The sequence below is a fragment of the Oxyura jamaicensis genome, chromosome Z (genome assembly GCF_011077185.1).
Source record: "Oxyura jamaicensis isolate SHBP4307 breed ruddy duck chromosome Z, BPBGC_Ojam_1.0, whole genome shotgun sequence".
NCBI classification, from domain to species: domain Eukaryota; kingdom Metazoa; phylum Chordata; class Aves; order Anseriformes; family Anatidae; genus Oxyura; species Oxyura jamaicensis.
In genome coordinates this window covers 59,983,861-60,001,515 of record NC_048926.1, presented here as the reverse complement: position 1 = coordinate 60,001,515, position 17,655 = coordinate 59,983,861, and the positions used below count along the sequence as shown (strand labels likewise).

At 36.6% G+C, this 17,655-nt stretch overlaps 1 protein-coding gene across 1 annotated transcript in view; it reads left to right on the top strand.

Moving 5' to 3' along the window:
• PJA2 (praja ring finger ubiquitin ligase 2) overlaps positions 1-17,013 on the top strand; it is a 31,419-nt gene extending 14,406 nt beyond the window's left edge. The window contains exons 3-9 of the mRNA XM_035310532.1: positions 667-1,720; positions 5,155-5,337; positions 6,837-7,022; positions 8,580-8,691; positions 14,970-15,084; positions 15,398-15,513; positions 16,821-17,013. Of these exons, the coding sequence (XP_035166423.1) occupies positions 667-1,720; positions 5,155-5,337; positions 6,837-7,022; positions 8,580-8,691; positions 14,970-15,084; positions 15,398-15,513; positions 16,821-16,952 (1,898 nt within the window). The 3' untranslated portion in view covers positions 16,953-17,013. The remainder of the gene's footprint in view (positions 1-666; positions 1,721-5,154; positions 5,338-6,836; positions 7,023-8,579; positions 8,692-14,969; positions 15,085-15,397; positions 15,514-16,820) is intronic.
• Positions 17,014-17,655: the final 642 nt, after the last annotated feature.

Below are 17,655 nucleotides of genomic sequence, written 5' to 3'. Positions count from 1 at the left end.
CTTCTTTAACTCTTGCTGCTGAATCTGATATTTATTGTCCCTTTTATGCAGGAGTTGTTCAAGTGTAATATAACCAAACAGAATTTGCAATGATGGTAACTACCAACTGTAAATTCCACATTCATCTCTGCTATTATTGTTTTCTCATGAAGAGTTGCACTCACAGCTGCATGTAGAAAATACAGTGTTATTAGTATGTAATTTATAGTAGCAATAAATGTCTTTATCTGAGTGTGGCAGGAGGCACAATTCAGCTGGTTAATGAATGGTTAGTCCAGTTTTTAGCATGTGGAAAGAAATGTTGCAGCTCCTTAAATCTTCTAGTATATTTCAGGTTTCCTGTTCTCATCTTAAAATTCCATTTTAATTAAACAGTGTAAGGATGCTGCTTATGAGCACGCTTCTTTTTTAATATTTGTTTTTTTGCTGTTGCGGGCTGAGCTGAAATTGTATCATTTAATTTTTTTAGGCTTCATTATAGAAATGAGACTGTAGGTATATTAATGAAGTATGACTAAATCTCTGCTAAATGTATCTCTTTATCAAATTTCATCACATTCCCAGTAAACTACCCTTTTTTTTCATGAGCAGATTTTATAAGTGAGAATGTCTCTATTGTCTTCGACATTTTTTTCCTAATGTATTTTCTTGCAACTTTTTGTGCAGGTCCCAGGCCATTGGTTCAAGTTTCTTCACGTTTATTGGATGAGACGCTGTTAGAAAATACTGCAACTGGAGAACCTGTTCGTCAGGCTGTTTTGAGCCAAATTTCTGAGGCAAGCACTTCATTTTCTCTAGCCTCTTATGAAGCGGAAGGCAACCAAATCTTAGGGAACATTATGAATCCTGATAAAAATTCTGAGCACCTCACTGAACATGTTTCTGGAGAGTCTAATGATTTGAATAGTCACAATGGTATTGCTTTTGTAAACATTGACTCTTACGAGCCAGATAGCAGTGATGGAGAAGATGATGATGGACAAGACCAGCTTTGTTTGGCAAGAGAAGCAGGTGTATTTCAGGAAACACTAGATGACGTGGTTTCTGAGTTAGAAAAAGATATAGAGGCTTTCACTGACTTACAGTCCCGATTGTCCACTCTCAACCACAGAATTTCTAGAGAATGTTGTGAGGAAGTGAGACCAGTGCCTTCAACAAGGTATTTGAGCACAGATTCAGACTTGAACCATCCAAACAACAGGACATTTAAAAAACCTCCCGCCGAAGATCAAGCCATACCAAAAAGTAACCTGAGTGGTGACAGTCATGAAACACAACAGGTAAATCTAGTAGATACTGGAATTAGGACCCCTGTAACAACTTGTTACGAATTAAATCTTGGTGATGAGGAGACTGAACAAGGAAATTCAGCTGAGCTAGTAGTGAGACCTAAAATAAGAAAACAAAATCCCACAAGCCAGTTGGAGAGAGAGACGGTTCTGCCTGATGATGATGAAGAAAGTGTTAACGGGGAAAGTGAAACTGCTGAAATCCGGCAAGGCTATGATGAGCATACATCGAGAAATGACAAAGAAGAATTGAGTTCCACTATGTTCTTTGAATCCAAAGAGTACAAAGGTCCCCAAAAGAACACTAGGATAGATCTAAGGAGAAATACAACAGCTCAAGAACAAAAAAATGTCTTAGATGATAGCAGTTTTTGGGATGAGTTTGAAGACTGCAGCAGATACTTCCCACTGCCCTACAAAGATGAAGAAAGGTGAAGTACTATTTTCATATTTGTATTGTGCTGAATTGTATGTGTAAGTGATGTGCAAATCTTTATAATTTGTCAGCAAATGGGACATGGTAACTCAAGCAATTTTAGAATGCAGTTATAAAATGAAATACTGATTTATCCCTTCAGTTCTTCAGCCCACTCCAGGGCAATCTAATGAAGTGGTACTTATATTAATTTGCTACAATGCCATGATTTTGATTTTTTTTTTTTTCTTTGTAAAAAAACAATGGAGTTCGGTGTGTAAGAATTAATGTAGTGAAATTATTGTTTTTTACTGGAATATTTTTTCTTAAAAAAAATCAGGGGGAAAAAATGTAAAATGCAGTCTTGTAGTATTACTGTGTACAGATACATATATATTATAGAACATTCATCTTGAACTTTTTAGTTTTCAGTCTTTTTTTTTGTGTTCTGATACTGTGGTAGTTAATATATGATATCTAATTTTTTTTGGCAGAGAACTCAGTAAAGAAGAATATCTTAGACCATGAATGAATCTTTAAAATGTATTTGTGGAGATATTTGTCTTACATCACTGTCTTAGTTCTTCTAAATGATCATTAAAAGAATTATGTGGGAGTTGATAGAAGTGTTACCCAAAACCAAGTAAAAATGTAAAACCAAATAAAAATTTGTGTGTAATATCTAAGGATGGGAGAAAGGAGAATGCCATCTAGCCAATTGCTGCTGTTTTTTCCCCCACTATATTAATACAAACTTTCCTTTTGTTTAGGGTCAAATTACCTTAACACTCAGGGAGGCTACTACTTTCTTTATTTTTAAAGAGAGGATGGAGGAGAGAGGGAAAACCTTGTTCAACATACTTTTTGGCAAATTACAGTTCTTTTTCTGAGAGTTTCCCTCAAAATTTGTTATTTTCAGAACTTGTTTTTTTGGACGTCAAATGTCAATATTCTGCATGACGGCAGAGTATATTCTTCTTTCCAGACTTTGTGAAAAAATTCTTCCTGGTCATCTCTGAAGAAAAACTTGATAGAGTTGGTTAATATCACTTTTTTAATTAAGGTTCTTCAGATGAGTGGGTGTTTCCAAGATAACTATGAATGAATATCGTACAGATTCAGGCTACAGCCTGGATGTCAGGAGCAGGCTTCCTTCTGTTTTGGGTTGTCTACCCAAAAGGTAGGCTGATTTGGATAAACCTTATATCGATGAACTTTATTCACATGAAGGTAATCACTTTTCACTGTGAATTGAAATTAAATGAGCTGTTTGAGAGTAAAAAAAAAAAAAAAAAAAAAAAAAATAAACCCCTAATTTTTGGTAAATGTGGTAGTGTTTCCTTGCTTTAGTGTTTTTTTTTTTCCTATTTTTCTTCTAGTTTCTTTTCATCTTGTTCGATTCTGTTCCCACTGTATTATGTACAAGGCTTGTTTTCTGGATGCGGATGTGGCTTGTGCATGTGTGTTTGCTATGAGGTTTCATAAGTTCAGTAGTCTGTTTTACCACAGCCTTTGTGGAGAAAATTAAAATGAAAAATCCGCATAAATTGTTATCCTTTAAATATTGCAGAGTCTGGGTTATAAGAGAACAAAATCCCTAAGGCATTGTGAACTGTGTTAGTAGATATAATTTTGCTTTTTTCTATTGAACATACAGGTGGACTTGCAAATGAATCCTTTCCTTCCCTGTAAAGTTTACCTTTATTAACATTTTCATTACTATATAATATTTTTTCTACTTGGGAAATGTTGCTGCTAGAAGATTAAAATGCAGCAGAGGAAACAGACTATACTGTACAATTATAGTGCTGGCTTCCACGATGGAGTGATAGCTTATTGTAACATGACATAAGAAATATAGATTGGACGTGAAAAAGTCACTGTTCTTCGTGATGGAAATTACCGGCCTATTAAACAGGAAGCATGCATATTCTTTAAATTAAACATACTTTGTATTTACTGTCAAAAGATGTGTTCTTATGAGGTAAACTGTCAGTGTCTACTCTGTACAAATACTTTTTTTGTACTTTCACAATGTGAAATTTTGTGTTTAAGTGGTTAGTTCATACTTAAACGTTCAAAAATGTATATATAGATGCATAAAGAGCCGACTTGGCATGTCAGACTATATCCTGCAACCCAAGTTTCACTTTCCAACCCAGGGAGAAGTTCACCATCCTGATTTCTGCCGCATGGGCCTTCACCTCACATTTATCCCTTGAGGAAATGCCCAGCTGTTGCGGTGATAGCATGTATAAGCTGCATGAGGAAGAGGAAGCCTTGCCTAGTTGCTAGAACCACGTGTGTGCTGAGCTGGGAGGGTCATGGTGGGCTCCTAGGGAGGGCAAGGGTGGTAGAACAAGGAGTGTGTCCTTTACCTCCCACCATGTAGTGTTGGGATCATGTAGCAAGTAAAGCCAGTTTGGCTAGAAGGTCTGCTTCCAGAAAGTCCACGTGCTAAGTTAACGTGTCATGTTTTGGCAAGTGACAAGTCTGTATGTAACTCAGTGATCACTAAGGGAAGCTCTGCATCTCTGTAGAATTTGGCATAGTTTTGTAGTAGTTTTAGTAGAATTTGGCATCCTAAGTTTTGAAATACATACATGCAATCGATGTTCTTGCACTGTTTGCTATTAATGACTGTAGACGTAACCTCTTTTCTGTTTTGAATTAGTTATGTGTGTAAACTGTAATGAGAACTTTATAGGCAGAATACTGGAACAAATTTGACTACTAATATAGTAATATTACTATAATCTGTGTTGTAAATTATTACTAGATTACTTTTTTTAAAAAAGGACAGTTCTGAATCTCTGAGTTAGTCATACAGTATGTTGATCTTTTAGAAGGAGAAGTACAAAAACAATGTTCAACTTCAGTTAGTGAAATACAGGGTGAATTGTACCTGGAAAAGCTTGTTAGCAGTCATGTTTCTGCTGGTGGGTTAATTAGCTTCAGTAATTCATTAATTGTATGGCTTAAAAAAGGGGTCTGGGGAGGGGAAAGGACTGGTGTGTATGGCTTATTGGTTGTTAGAACATCTTCCTACAGGTTTGTCTCTCCAAGAAGTAAGGTTGACATTTCTGCTTGTTTGCTAAGCAAGCATTGATGTTCTCTGTGTCACTGATACGATATTCTCTTTACTAGGTGCTGGTAGAAAGAGGTGTGTATACGGGTCTGGGCTTACATTCCTGAGATGCTGCATATACTCTGAAAATGTTGAAAGATGAACAAAACCTTTTTGCTAAGAAGAATGGACTTTTTTTTTTAGGAAAGGAATTTGAATCAACTCTACATATATACTTAATACATTTATAAACAGAAAAAAATTATCATAGAAAAGTAGTTTACAATGCTTGTACAAAAGCAGGAGGACACAATGTTTGTATGTTTTTTTTCTTTCCACTAAAGCAGTGCTTAAATTAACACTCTGCTTTGTTTATGTTGCAGCTCAGAATGTAGTGATGGAGAATGGTCTGCATCTAGGCCTTCCTGTATTGCTGCTACAGAAAAAGACCAGTCCTCAAGTGATGAGAGTTGGGAGACTGTCCCATGCAGGGAGGAACATGAGCCTGAAGTGCATAGCAGCCTCAGTGGTGTAGAAGTGTTTGTAGACTCCTGTTTACAAGGAGGGTATGTTTTTATTTCACTAAGTAACTTCTTCAGTTCTGACATCAGCAGTAACACAGTAGCCATGTGGCACTGTATAGAATAAAATAAATTCTAAAGGTTGTCACTGTCTTAGCAGTAACCACTTGCTTACATCATAATAACCACAGTAGTTACTCATTTAAAATCGAATGAAAAATGCCATGTCATACAAGCAATACTATTTTATGAAAGGTACAGAAATAATAAGAGGGCACTGACATTCCAATAATGAGGAAAAAGTAGCACCTACAGGGGTAACAGGCTGGATACACTGACTTTAAAACACCAGGTAAGACAAGCTAATTGTAAAGAGGCATACACTATACACATCTTCTGATACTGAGTAGTACTCCTTGCAAAAACTTTGTCCCTGCTTTTCATATTCCAGTGAAGAGCAACTGCTGCTCTCTATTTCTGGAGCCCTATCAGTGATTAAAGTAAACTGGAAGTATTTGCTTGCTGAGAGCTTACAGTTTTTTTTCCAATCATTCATTGTATTTTTTTTTTAAAGTGTCTGCCAATGTTGCAAGGCAAAACATGTAGCTATAAATAGGCAAGGGAAACATTTCTAAGAATCTAATACTGACCTTTGATTCTTAGTTTGAGTGTTTGTAGTGCAACAAGTCATGCCTAAGTGTTCTTTCTCCTGCTTTTGCTCTTAGGCAGACGGTATCTAGAACCAAGCAGTCCAAATCTATTACTGCCTTGTTAGTATTGCTGTCTCCTGAGGTTTGAAGAATTAGTATGGCTTTATGAAAAGTAATCTGTTTCAGAACAGCAGCAATGGAGCTGTGTATCCTTTAGCTTTCTTTGTGTGAATAGCCTGCAAATATACCCATTTCTAAAATGATTCCTTATCAGAGGATAAATAAACAGGAAAGTAGGATTTGCAGTGCTGTGGTTCTAAACATCCTGGTGACTTGTTTTCCTCTAGAGAATCTAAGAAAAAGAAACCTTTCTCCTCATGCACATGGCTTCTCTTACAAATAATACCTCTGCATTTAGGCCAAGCCTTCCCCATGGAAGGCTGTTCTAGGGAGTTGAGAGAGCCTTGTTTTTTTTTGTTTTAGCTTTGATGAATAAGAAAGTTGGTACCGAATTAGCTGTGGCAGTGATACTGCCTGTACTGGAGAAAATGCAAAGCGAATTGCTTACAATACTGCTGGCCTTGAGTATTACAAAAATAGTTTTGCCACAGAATCATATGTCTTACTAAGTTCTTAGTCTGGATGGGTCAGTTGATACCACTATTATTTTTTTCCCCACTGCCAACATTAAATCCCTAGTCTGGGACTCTGCACTCTGTGAAATGCAGCTTCAGCTGTTGATGTAGTATATGTACCCTCTTGTATATGTTTCTAAAATACATATATTTTGTGTAATATGTGTTCCTGCTGGTATATATTTGTAAGTTCTCTTCACTTTTTAGTATTAGCTCTTTGTTGATTTTTTGAAAGGAAAAAAAAATTCTTTGTTTGAAGGGAACGAACACTTTTGGAGGAAGGAGAGATTCCTTGGTTACAGTACCATGAAGAAATAGAAAGTAGCAGTGATGAGGAAAATGATCCAGTTAGTGATCTTGTGCATCCTGGCTTATTTATATTGGATGGAAACAACAACCTTGAGGATGACTCCAGTGTGGGTGATGACCTGGATGTCGAGTGGAGGTGTGTATGCTTCTTGTAGTTTTCTGTATTAATTTCGGAGGTTTTGTAGTTACTGTTTTCTTTTTCATGCAAGATATCAAAATACATGTGGCTGTCAGTATGCATATGCTTCAAAGGCTGATAATCTATTTTTCATTTTTAAGGTACTGCAAGTGTTATGTTTCCTTGCAAGTGTTATGCTTCCCGTAATGAGGGAAGAAGAATGTAAATATGTTTAAATCAGTCTGATTTGAGAAAATTCTGGTGCGCTATTTGATGGATGGGTATACTTAATTCTTTTTTCAAGATAAGCGTAGTGGAAGTGTATAAAAAAAAGTAAAGTAATAAGAATATAGTCAACATTCAAGTCAGTACAGCATTTTAACTGTGGTCTTTTCCTGTTTTGCAGTTGGTACAATTAAGAATTGTAAGACTTATTTTTTCTCTTTGAAATGACATTTGCTTACCTAACATCATGATTTTGAATATTTCAGTCAATCTTTTGTAGCTATAAATAGGCAAGGAAAACATTTCTAAGAATCTAAGAATTTCTAAGATATACTTATTAGAGGAGTCCTGCAAATAGTAGGAAGAAAGCGATCAAAGCCACTTGCAAAGCCTAATCCTAGAATAATATGTTTAGTTTGGTTTAAAGTGAAAGTAAGCTAGAAGGAATGTTTTTCAGTGAGATTTAAAGCTGCTTCTCTTCTACTTATTAATAATATAACAAATTGCTCTGAAGTGCTTGGCAGTCAAAGCTCACCTCTGATTCATCTGAGGTCTGTGCTGTTGTGACTGTACCACTGCTGGGTGCAGACACTTGTAGTGGGAATGCTGGTTCCAGCTGGGCCCCACAGCCAAGATGGTGGTGCCTCAGGGAACAGATTTAAGAAAGGAGAAAACTGCTCCATGTAGAGAGGAGCAAGGGAAAAATGTGAGAGAACCTGCCCTGCAGCCCCCAAGGTCAGTGCAGCAGGAGGGCAGGAGGTGCTCCAGGCCTAATGAGAGGGACCGTGGCAGAGCAGCTGGGCATCTCCTGAAGGACTGCAGCCTGTGGAAGGCCCCACAGAGGAGCAGGGGAAAAGTGTGAGGAAGGAGTGGCAGAGTGGAGCTGGGATGTAATGGGCACAGCCCCCATGCTCCATCCCCCTGAGGTGCTCTGGCCAGGGGGAGGGGGCATTGGAAATGAACAGCTGGAGCTGACCCTGGGCAAAAGGGGTTGGAGGGTAAGGTGCGGCAGCAATTGACCATGTGTCTTACCATCTAACTCCGTGCAATTGGCAGTACATTGAATTAACATTCCCCAAGTTGAGTGTTTTGCCCATAAAAATTAATTGGTAGGTGATCCTTGTCCTCATCTCAACCCATGAGCATTTCATCGTAGTTCTCTTGTTCTGCTGGGGAGGGGGAGTGAGAGAGTGTCTGGTGGGTGTCTGGCAGCCAGCCAAGGTCAGAGCTGCCTCCATATCCACCTCACTCTCATTAACAAGTGATGTGCAACAACTTAATGTGCCCAGCCCTCCTCTTGTTATATTAATGTTGTAACGTTAACTGTGTTTCCTAATTCATGTTTGACAGGCTGCTGGATGAGTTTGGTGATGGCCTAGGAGTTGCTCAAGCCATTTCATATGTGGATCCCCAATTTATTACGTATATGGCACTAGAGGAAGACTTAGAACAAGCTATGGAGGTATTAAAACACAGCAATTTAATTTTTTGTGAAATAAAACCAGAGCCCTTTGTTCTTATGTTTTGTGTAGTTTTTAATATGCAAATATTCAGGTCATTGAGTTTCAGATTCTCTTTTTTTTTTTAATTCAGAGTTTGATCCTTTGTGCTGTATTAAATATGAAAGGGTTCAGGCTTTATTTCAATCAGTGTTTGGGGAAAAAGGAAGAATTGTATATGTGTTCTTGGTAGTATTATATAAGTAGCACTGTGACAACATTTTCTTATTCAAAAGTTGCCTGAGAACTAAAAAACTACTTTCCTGGTCCATCTTGAACTTTCAGGTACTCAAACTTGAAAATAAATGTTAAAGTTGTTGTAAGTGATACAGAGCAAGAAGTTACTGATCAGCACTACTCTTAGAACTTTATTTCCTCTTAGAGGAAAAAGGAGAAGATAGTAATTTCTGCAAGTATAAACACATCATGTAAATTGCTCTAAAGATGTTGCTAAATTCCCTACATACCAAAAGAAAGTTCATACCCGAATCTGTACCTATAGATTATCCCAGCTTTTTTTTTTAAGAGCTTTAATGGAAGTCTTTTTTTTTATACTTCACAAGACTTTTCTGGTGTCTTGGCTCCATATGTATTTTTTTAAGTCCTGTTTTATCTTTACCGTACTCTAATAGATTTCATTTTATACTTTGGATAAATAAACTGTCATGGTTACAGTATTTGTTTTCCTGTTTGTTTTTTCTTGAGTTACATGATGATGGTCACTGTCAAAATGAGTATGGAGCTAGCTGAAATTCAGCTCGATGCAATGTGATAATTCCTGCACTGCTAGAAATCTTCCCTGAAGAGTATTTGCCAAAATAAGAGTTAAGTGTTTGGTAGACATATAAAGTTGTGCTGCAACAATTAAATTGAATGTTTTTTATGTGAAGTTTAGAGGGCAGCAAGGGGCAGCTTGGCAACTGGCTTTTAGTTAAAAGGGGTGAATAGGGCAGGCTGTGTCATAGTATGCTTGCAGGCACAATTCCAAGGACATTTTAAAATGTTTTCTAAAGCTGGCTGTCAGTGGAGGCAATCATAAAGCTTTTTTTTCCTCATAGATAGCAATGAAATCTAACATTTTGTGAATTTTCCAAGGGGATTAAAAGCTTTTCCCCTGAAGTTGGCAGTCATTGAATTTCCACGTATTGTGCATCCCTCAAGGTATATGGGAGGTCAGCATTATTTATGATATAGTACGACAGGGTCCTCTTCAGCTTTGTAGGATCTTGTTAGTGTTACTTATCTGGAGATGTATCAAAACTGTTTATTGATGTCTGTTGATATCCTTATTGTAAAAGCAGTATTTTGAAGTTGTATAGGGAAAATCTATGCCCTTTTCATAGCTGCCAGTTCTCACTACATCAGACAGGAGAGAACTATAGAAGCAGTTGACCTCCTCCTTAACACCAAAGAAAGGATCTGTGTAGAGAGGGGAAACTAATTCCATCCTTTTTTATCTGTATGTTAACACTTGAAGAGGTGACTTGAGGTTATTACAGTTCTGAGATTTTGTTTCTCATTACTGTGCAACAGCATTCTGTAGCTCTTCTGTCAGAAGAAATGTGTGGACTTTTGTCAGGCTGACCTGTAAACACAGTCGTGGGTGAATATATGTATGGCTGACTGAGAAGCTGCTGTAATTATGTTAGTGTCTCCAGGAACTGAGTGCCATTGAACCCGCGTGGCAAGCAGTTAGACAACTGCAAGGGTAGTTATTCTCTGGAACCTGTGGATCAGGTCACTATAGGTATTGGACAAGAGGGAAAGCCAATTTTCTGAAATAGTATTACTACTTGAAATTAGCACTTGAATCTCTGAAACTTTATGGTGGGCATAAGAAGTCTGGCATAACTGGAATCAGTCAACAGGAAATGACTGCTCCATAAGAAGTTTCAGTCTTGAGAGTTTAAGGGGAAGTACGTTAGTGTCATATCTAGATCAATTAAGGATCTATATGAGTATAATGCTCTCAATCCTTATCCTTTAGAAAGGTACTGATGCTATCTGTGTGTCAATTTCTATATTTTTGGCACAAAACAAAATACCGTCTAAGAAATTCTAGAATATCTGTGTTGCCTGAAACAGCTAGATGTCTTGCAACAGCTGATTAATATATCTGCTCCTTGCCTTTCCTGAATATAGTGTGTCCTTTTAGTTCAAATCCATCAGTGCTCTTTTTGCTTTGAAAATTTAACTTAAGAAGCAACTTTTAAAGGTGATATTCTTGTATTTTTATTTGATTAAACAGAATTAATATCCTTTCTCTTAAGGGTTATTACCTACCATCTTATCTATCCATCCAGAATTAATTTTGATTTTTTGCTGCGATCATATCCTACATCTTGCTGTGATCATTAAAAGATAAAATGTTTTCTGGACTTCTGAACGCCTATTTTGATATAATCTATATTAATAAAATATGATGTGACCTTATCTCTCACTGGATTAACAAAGACTAGAAATTTGTGTGTGAAAGCTGGAACAGCAACCTCTAAAACTTTCCTGGTAATCTAATCAGGCAGCTGTAGATGTAGGATGTAGAATTCTGTTCAACAAATCTAAAACTGAGAAATCGTTCACTGGAACATTGAATGACATAGATGTCATAATGTTACAAAGCCTTTTCTGTATCTTCCTTACTGTGGTCACAGTGCTTGGTCAGAAATTCAAAATGTGGAATACAGAACTTTTGGGGGGGGGGGCAAGGGGGAAGAATCCTATTTAAAAATAAATAAATTTTGTGATGTGAAGAACAAACTGAAGACCTTTCAAGTTTGAGTAAGAGGCTCTTGAAAATATCCTCTCCAGAACTAGAAAATGCAATTTTTGATGCAGTACTTCTTAATGCAGTCTTTTTACTCAGTATACAGAAAATGTAATACAACAATTTTTGTTCTGCAGTTTCAATTAACTGTACATATATACCAAGTAAAGAGATCACTATGAAAGGTATCCTAGGCGCTAAGGTCAAGGTGATGAGGCTTTAGAGCTCTGAAGGATATAAGAATTAAAATGCCAGTCACGAAGAGTAAAGAAGTGATTTTATGCTCCTCATTTCCCTCCCCAAGAGTAAAGGGAGTGATTTCATCTGTTCTTGACATAGCCCATTTTATTTTGGAGATCAGGACTTGTTCTGTCTTTGCTAGGCATTTTTCTTGTTTATTCTACAGGGAGATTTGGTTCCAGTTCACTAGAAACCTTTCCTGCTTGTTGTACATCTTTTGCTCTCACCTTGCAGATTTTACTGCTTGCATGTCTTTTTCCTTTCCCTGGATGAGCAACTTTACCTGTTTGAACCCAGGCACGTTTGTCTTTCTGCAATTGCATATTATCTGTCTATTTATAACAGCTTTCTAACACAGTACTTGTTACAGTATTTGTAGTCCAAGTATTCAAAAATACTTTCATGTAGTTGTCAGTTACACTGTTTTACTGTTTAGTTTAGTGTTATTTAGATCTGTCTTTAGGGCCAAAATGTTATTTAAATCTTGCTTAGTCTGATTCTACCTTATGGAAGATGTGCGCTGCACCTCTGCTTCTGTTGTGACTTTAAACAAACCCATTTGTTTCTTGGTGATGAGGTATTTTTCTACCAGAGATTTCATAACATAGAAATCTAAGTTTTGACTAGCTTTAAGTACTGCGTCTTATGATGATGAAATAATGCCTTCATGTTTAAAAAGTCTGGGGAACTACACACCAGTCAGTCTCACCTATAAGCCCAGCAAGGTCTTGGAGCAGATCTTCCTGCAAGCTATGGAAAATAGAGGTGACTGGTGACAGCCGTCACAGCTTCAAAAAGGGCAAATCTTGCCTGACAAATTTGGTGACCTTCTACGATGGGTTTACAGCACTGGTGTATGAGGAAAGAGCAACTGATGTCATCTACCTGGGCTTATGCAAAGCACTTCATACAGTCCTGTATGACATCCTTGTCTAAAATGGAGATAAATGCATATTTATAATGTTAAAAATTTGTCCAAAAACTGTGACTTTATTCAGCCTGCTACTGATTTACTTAATCCACCTCTGTAAGCCCCGCACTGCTTTGTTACCTAAATAAACTAGTAGATTCTTCAACTAGACAGTTCAATGGTGATGACATTACTTGTTACTGTTGTCTATTATAGCTCAGTTTTCAGGGGAAAAAAACTATCCAGCAAAACAAATTTGCTATACATGGGTGATGAGGGCAGGGGGAGTCCTGTCACAATTGTGAGATTTGGAGGGGAGAAAAAGCAAATGCATATTAAAAGCAATTAAAAAAAAAAAGCCATGTTCTGTAAGACTCTTGGGTTCTCCTAAGCAGTCGGTCCTTAATGACCTATGTATGTGGGTTTTTCTCTTTTTTTTTTTACTATCACTTTTTAAAGAAGTTACTTAACTGAGAGTGTTAGAGTAGCAGTGTAGAACAGGTTGGGTGTGTCTGCGTTGTTAGTGATTTCAGTTTTGAGTATTTTTGAGTACTTCCTGTGCCAGTTCACAGATGTGAGGTGCTCACACATCTGTAGCCTGTAACACCGCTGGTTTTAGTAGTGTCCAACATGTGGCTTATGGAACATGGAGCAGAAAACAGTCACACATGAAATGAGAGAAAATTAGTGTATCTTTGAAGCCTTGAAACCAAAGCTATAAAAGTTACAAAATGGACCTTTCTTTGGTTTGCTTTTTTTTGAAGATGTGGTTTTAAACATCATTTAAAGTCATTGTGAGGCTTTCTGTCTGTGGTGCTTGTTAGGTAACAAGCAAACAGTGCAATGTAAATTATTTTCTGTTTTGTTGTGCTAATATTGGATATAGGCACAGAGGTTTGACACAGGTAATACTGCATCCTTTTGTCTGCCTTGGAGCTTATCTAGCTTTTCCAGCTGTAGTAGTTAATCTAATTAAATACAATACTACTACCTACAAGTTATTCTCAGGACTTCACAGCAGTAGCAAAATACCATTACAAATACTAAAGTTATCCTAATGGTAGTAAGGCAGCATTGTCTGTTGTGGCAGAACAGAATGGTTTTAAGCTGTTGAATTTGAGGAGTGTACTTGTTTTGCAAGTAGACTTGTGTACTGCACCACAGCTAACTGTTCCAGGGTTTGCTTTAAACTGGCACTTCTAGGTGAGAATACTTGTGGCAGTAGGAGCTGTAAGTATTTGTTAGCTCATGCTGATCTCTGTGTTGCCACAAATATTTGACTGTAGGTGTAAAGCTGTTAGGTGGAATGGTTGCCTGAGCTACCTTGCCACTCTGACGAGAGCAGATATGTAGTCAGACTGCAGCTGATAACTTTCTGTCAAGATCCAGAGGAAAGACTCTTAAAAGATGTTTCTCTAGTTTGTTTTTCAGTTATTAGTTAAACCACTGACACTATAAAAATGGCAGTTTCTCTTAAAATTCTTGCCTGGAAGTTTGATGTCTATTAGAGTAAATACATTTCATCCTGATTAGAACAGTAAGTAGTTGTACTTGAGGGCTGCGCGTAGTTCATTCAAGGTATGTACTCTGTGTATGTGTTTGTGGCTCTTTAGTTTGTTTAGTCTGCTGTATTGCTTAATCAGGTATGTCTCACTTCTTAGAACCTGGATTTGCTATATTTGCTTTCTTGCTATTTTTTTTTCTGCCGAAGATCCTTTCCCTTTCAGTGTCTTAGGTGGTCGAATGTATGATGTAAACATCAAATCTGCCTGCTTTGGCATTGGGGTCATAATGGTTTTGTATGGTGAAAAATGAAATTTTAAGTTTCAAAACAGGATGAATTCAAAGAGCAGGCTGTCTTAGGTAATTATACAGATAAGAAACATCTCTATGGATCCTACTTTTTTCCTGAATGCTTACATTGACAGTCTACCACAGGTACTTGATATTTTTCTTCATATCTGAGTAATACTGTAGTTGAATCCAAGAAACAAATTAATAAACTTTTATTTTCAGAACATGAAATGTAATGACAGTTTTGTAGTGGCAAGTTTTATTGCATTTCTGACTTGTTCTCTTTTCTGAAATCTTGTAACATGAGCAAACACTCGTTACAGAATAAGTTGTGAGTCTGTCCTGAGACTCTATTTTGAGAAGTCTTAAAAACAAGCTGTTACTGTTTTGACCTTCAGTTTCGGCTCATTCATTACAAAAATAAAAATGATGTAATGGTTAGTCTGACAGGGTTCCTTTTCTTGCTTATTTGTTTTTATATGGAATTTTGCATTTGTGAGTAAGAGAACTTGGTCTCTGCTCACCCTTTTCAGAACGCTCTGGCACATTTGGAGTCTCTTGCAGTTGATGTTGAACAGGCTCATCCACCAGCTACTAAAGAAAGCATAGATTGTCTGCCACAGATTATCGTCACGGATGACCATAATGGTATGGAAAACAATTAAGAATTAATCTCTGCAAAGTTTATAAGAACAAACTTAATTTTTTATAATAGCATAGATACAATACTTAAATGTACTATGCAGCTGACAAGGCTGTTCTAAGATTTTGAATTTTGAACTAGACTGAATATAATCTTGGTCAGTTTGGAAAACTAATCTTTACTTCAGTAAGTGTGATTGTATTTCATAATCGTTATTCATACTTTTGGTATATGTTGTTTTTAACTTCAGTTAATCTTAGATATTAAAAAAGAAAAGAAAAACAAAAAACTAATTCTTTTTCTATTTCATGGCTGTAGGTCAAGACCAGTGTTGTACTATCTGTTGCAGTGAATATGTGAAAGATGAAATCTTAACAGAGCTACCCTGTCATCACTTGTTTCACAAGCCCTGCGTCACTCTTTGGTTACAGAAGGTAATTGAACCAGGATGCTTTTTTTGAGTACTTGCATTCTAGTAGGAAACCTATTGAAACCATTTGAAAAAGTGGGAGGAAATTTCATGAAATAACTGCCTGTTATTTATATGCACTATGGGACCAAGCTCTAATGCAAATGAGGAGAGTAATTTATATCCATAATCACCTGAAGGGGAATGACCTGGCCTTTGTTAAGCATAGGAGTTAATAATGTAAATATTATATGTATAAATAAACTGAATACTATAAATCCTTAAATCTGAATGCTTATTTATGTAGACTGGAGTGTAGTCATGTTTGACTGGGAGAGGAATTTTGTGTGTAAAAACTTGGTTTGCTTTCAGTAAGAACAAAGAAGACAAATGAGTTATGCTTTAGTTAGTTTTCTTTCCTATAGTAAGTTTTCTTTACTATACCCCTCCTTGAAGTGAAGATAATGGCTTCTTTTTCTCTGAAGAGAACCAAGTATCTGTCTTGCCAGAATGTGTCGGACCCATTTGTTGTAACAGATAATGTTGAAGAGATAAAGAGGAAGTAAGAATCTGCTGGAATACATGTAGATTAATTTACAACGTGAACCTTTGGTAAATCAATTGTATTAGATTTTGTTTTAATCATCTGTAATTAGCTTTTCCCTCAAAATAGTGAGCATCATGCTGAGATGAAACTAAAAGAACTGTAACTGATTTACTAGTATTTTTGTCCACACACTTGCACCCCGCTTTACAGACAGAATGAACCTGGACTTGAGGGCTCTCAAATAGTTTATTAGAAATAGCCTACAAGGTAATACATCATTTTCTCAGGAACTACACAAAAAAGATTAATTGATTCAGATTAGGGAGATCAGATGACCTCTAGCATGAATTCTTGGTGGGTTTATATTTCTTTGTACCCTAATAGTGTTGATTTCAAGGTAAATATCACTTTTATTATGCCTTACTTTTTTCTACTGTCACAGTAAACTGCTCCTGCTGATGACTATGATGTTATACTTTTGTTAGATTTGAGTTGTACAGAGTTTATTTTGTGTAAAGGGGCAAATATAAGAGTTCCCAAATGTAAAATCTTCACTTTGAAGACCTTGCTGGAGCCTGATGTAACCTTCATATACCTGGTGTAGGAACAAAATGCACCTTTCATCAGAGATGTTTTAGCTCCAGTTATCTGTCCTGTCAAATGTGACTTTGAGACAGTGCTGTTGTTAAGACATGAAATACTTTGTCAATCATAAACTTTAGTTTTTCAATGAAACTGAATGCAAACTATGCGAATGACCCACTTTTTTCCTCTTTTTCCTGTAGTCGGGAACATGCCCTGTCTGTCGCCATGTGCTTGCACCCATGCTTCCTGAAGCAGCTGCTACAACTGCTTCCTTTCTATCTGATTATGATTCCTCATCTTCTGTTCAGAATGTTACAGGAGCTCCAAACTAGCATCTGAAATGAAGTCTCTTTCGCCAAAATAAAAATGTTAACTTTGCCTGTTAAATTACAATGTGAAAATAATTATATATAAAATATTGTATGTAAAATACTTTATATATTTCAGTCTAGGAAGAAGATGCAAGAATTTATAAACTTGTTCAGGTTTACAGTAGTTTAAGTTTTCAAACAAATTTTGAAGAATGTGCACCCTTTTTACATAATGATGCTGGTAACTGTAGTGTCTAAAGCTTGTATTATGATAAATTTGTCCAAAAAGATTATAATTAATGTGGCACTTTCTCTTTAAGTTCCTGCAACTGCAGTGCAGTTGTAGCTTATTGAAGTTATTCTTATCCATTTTTCGTAACTGAACTATTTGCCAACAAGTGACTGTAATGGATCTCTCTTTTACATCAAATGCAAAGATCTTCTTTGATGACAACAGTACAGTTTGGTTTCACTGGAATTAAATTCCACAAAGAAACAGTATCTTACCCCTTTATTCCATATAAACTTTTCTCATAATATCAGAAATGCTGTTAAATTGATTACAAATGCTAATAATATTTTTAAGCCTAAGTCCTGAATAAGTGTATGAACTTTGGAACGTCAGCACTTGAAATTCTGAGATTCTAGGAGGCTGAATCCATAAAAGCTGGGCAGCTGTTTCCTACAAGTTCTGCTTAAATCCCACTGTATTAACTAGGTCTCC